Source organism: Castanea sativa, chromosome 5, assembly GCF_040712315.1.
Source record: "Castanea sativa cultivar Marrone di Chiusa Pesio chromosome 5, ASM4071231v1".
Lineage (NCBI taxonomy): Eukaryota > Viridiplantae > Streptophyta > Magnoliopsida > Fagales > Fagaceae > Castanea > Castanea sativa.
Genome location: NC_134017.1, coordinates 69630585 through 69633895, shown reverse-complemented (window position 1 = coordinate 69633895; position 3311 = coordinate 69630585). Strand labels below are relative to the sequence as shown.

Sequence of the window (3311 nt, the reverse complement as noted above, 5' to 3'; positions counted from 1 at the left end):
TAAATATCACAATATCTACCTCTATCATTTTCATTTTAGGCTATACTCCTGATTTTGTTAATGTAATTCTTCTTGAGAATAACCTTAATCTTGATATATAGCTTTTGTATTTTTGGTTTTTTTATAAAAAAAATAAGGAGTCTACAAACGCTTCGTTAAATAAGTTGTCATAAACTCATGGAAATTCTAATTAAAGAACTTATAGTCTATTTTGTGAACAATAGCTACAATCATTTATACAAAGGTTATGGCATATTGCATCTCATCACCATGGTTCTATCGTGTGCAAGATCCGGGGGTATTGAAATGTCGTGGTCGTAATGAGGAGTTTCGAAAACGAAGCCCGATGGTGGATGATCGCGTCCTCGAAATTGTCAAGAGAATTGGATTAGAGGGGCTGTATAGGACCCTATTTAGAGAGCTTGACCATAACTTGATAACGGCCTTTGTTGAGCGATGGCGGCCTGAAACCCACACGTTCCACCTTCCACATGGTGAGATGACGATCACATTACAAGACGTAGAGGTTCTGTTGGGGATTCCAATCGATGGTGAGGCAATTGTTGGAACTTGTGCCTTGAGGTGGGCTGTTGAATGTCAGCAAATGCTTGGAATTGTTACTAATTCTATGGTGCTTAAAGGACAGAGGATCCAAATCAAGAAGCTACTTGAAAAAATTGACCAAGGGTTACCCGATGGTGCAGAAGAGGTTGTTGTGCATCAATATGCACGGTGTTATATTCTAGCACTCCTAAGGGACACAATTTTCGCTGACAAGTCTAGCGATAGAGTGCATACGATGTGGTTGCAGATGTTGAGGGACCTTCACAATCCACCTCGGTACAGTCGGGGGAGCACTTGCCTTGCATGGTTGTACAGAGAGTTATGCAGGGCAACTGACAAAAACGCTAGTCAGATTGGTGGGGCCTTGATACTCGTTCAGTATTGGGCATGGTCTAGATTCCCTTTTTTGTGCCCAAGGATGGACCTCCCACCAGATGGTGCATATGGCCCACCATTACCATCTTCGCCATTGTCTATTAAGTAAGTATCTTCCTTGACCGATTCTCTCTATTTTTTTTGGTCCATCATTTTAAACGATGTGACACATTGAACTTAGCATTATTTAACTACTTAAGTTTTTGAATTTAGCATTACAAAATAATTGAACTTAGCATTATTCAAGTATTATTCTACAACTAAGGATGCTTATGTAGTGTAGTAGTAGTATTTCAAGGAAAAATAAACAATATGGATTTTTTAAGCTTCCATCAGCATACATATCCTTTTTCTTTTTTATTACATTGCATAATTGGTAGATATTGATTTTCTCTTTCTTCATTGTAGGTTGGTTTGGGCCGTGAGCACGAAGAATAGCCCCGCCGAAATCTGTTTGGTTCGGTATCGTCAGCTTCTAGATTCTATGTATCCCAACCAGGTATCCAAATTGTGTTTCTTGTAATGTTATCTTAGTGTATACTGTTATAACTGTAAAATATGTCAATTGAAAATAATGGAACATTGCATAATGTGTTGCGCTTTTTTTTTTTACTACAACAGGTGGTGTGGCAACCATATGAAGCCGAATTAGGCCACCTGCCTGCGTTCTGTGTAGCAGGACGGGACATGTGGACGGCGAGGGTGCCGCTTATATGTTTCTGGCTAGTAGAGAAACATACACCGGATCGTGTTCTTCGTCAGTTTGGGATGGTGCAAGAAATTCTCGAAGATGTTGATACTGACGATGCCCTTCATAAGATAGACCTGAGGGGGAAGATTGAAGTGGATTGGAGGGTCAGACATTTTAGCCACATCCAAGTATGGAATACGAGAGCACAGAAACTATGTCATGGAGCACAACTAGAGGGTGCTATGTCGAGTGTTCATCCATACTTCGGCTGGTATGGTAAAGTCACATGGAGGTTTGTCGACCACACTAGCGCCTCACTTCTTATTATGGTAATCGTTTTGACATTTCTTTCCAAATTTTGTTGCATATTACCATTTTTGCGTTAGGTGTACTAATTGTATTACAAAAATTGCAGGTCGCCATGCACAAGCAGATGTTGATGCGTTATGTAGTAGACAGTCCTGAGCACAAGCTGATTACAGCTATGCTGAAGGAAGTGGATCGCCTTCACCGTCTAGCTGCCCATCTTCCCTTGGAAGATGTCGATACAGCAAATCCAGAACTGGCAGAACATAATGGACGACCAAGCACGAGCTCAACTCCTGCTAGCCATAGCCATGGCCAGTGTGCTGCACCCCATCAACGGAAAAATTAACCCCCTCCATCCCCACATGCTTCTCCTGCCCCAGAGTTCCCTCCACCCCCACATGCATCACCTGCCCCAGAGTTCCCTCCACCCCCACATGCATCTCCTTCCCCAGAGATCCCTCCTCGTACTACTCTTACATTTCCTGACCTACAGATCCCTGTACCCACTGCACGTGCATCTTCTCACCCCGAGATCCCTTCACCCACGCTATGTACATTTTTTGACCCCGCTCATCCATCCCTTACTCCACCATCCTTTGATCTCGGCATTGATTTCAATGACGCCCCTCCTGTCATGCACACTCAATCTCCCTCATACAGCATTGGTCATATACACCATGTACCACCCCATAGTGACTCCATGTCATTTATGCCCACTCCTGGACTGCATACAGCTCCTATGACTATGAGCCTCACTCACATTTCGTCCGCTACACCATCCTCCCCCGCCGTTGTAGTATCTTCAGTTGTTGGGAGTGAAGCAAATCAGCCAGCTGTGCATGTCGAGAATGAGCAAGTAGTTGGGTTACACTCACCCCCACAAGGTCGGCCTAAACGCACAAGAAAAGCACCTCCTTGTGGGACAGGTGGTCACAAAGCAGGACACAAGGCTGGCCCCACGGTATGATTGGTCATTTACTAGCTTTGAATACTTTCGTGACTGCTGTTATGTTTGGTATTAAAATTCATTTGATCCTTTGTTTTTTTGTAACTTCGTCTTTGCAGCAACGCAAGGAGCTTGACCAAGGAGATGCGGTACCCCCTCCCCCACATACCAGACATTATACGAGACAGCATAAGCGTAAAGTGCCATAGGGTCAGCACCCCATCTGCCATAGGGTTAGCTTTTATTGATGCAATCCCTTTTATATCACTTCAGGTGCAATGCTCGGATAGTTGCCCACTACTTAGTGCTTTATATTTTTAAGCTTTTTTTTTGTTATAAAAATTCCTTAATCCATTTGCTCTCTCTTTCTCTCACTTACACACACACACACACCACGAATTATCCCCATGTTTATAACTTTATATA

General features: G+C 43.0%; 1 protein-coding gene across 1 annotated transcript; it reads left to right on the top strand.

The window, feature by feature from the left end:
• The first annotated feature begins 499 nt into the window (after positions 1-499).
• LOC142635689 (serine/threonine-protein phosphatase 7 long form homolog) lies at positions 500-1048 on the top strand. The gene has a single exon (XM_075809808.1). It carries the CDS (start codon positions 500-502, stop codon positions 1046-1048), a length of 549 nt encoding a protein of 182 aa, XP_075665923.1.
• Positions 1049-3311: the final 2263 nt, after the last annotated feature.

Excerpts from the sequence above, each read along its gene's own strand:
- LOC142635689 (XM_075809808.1), top strand. The coding sequence starts at position 500 with ATGACGATCACATTACAAGACGTAGAGGTTCTGTTGGGGATTCCAATC.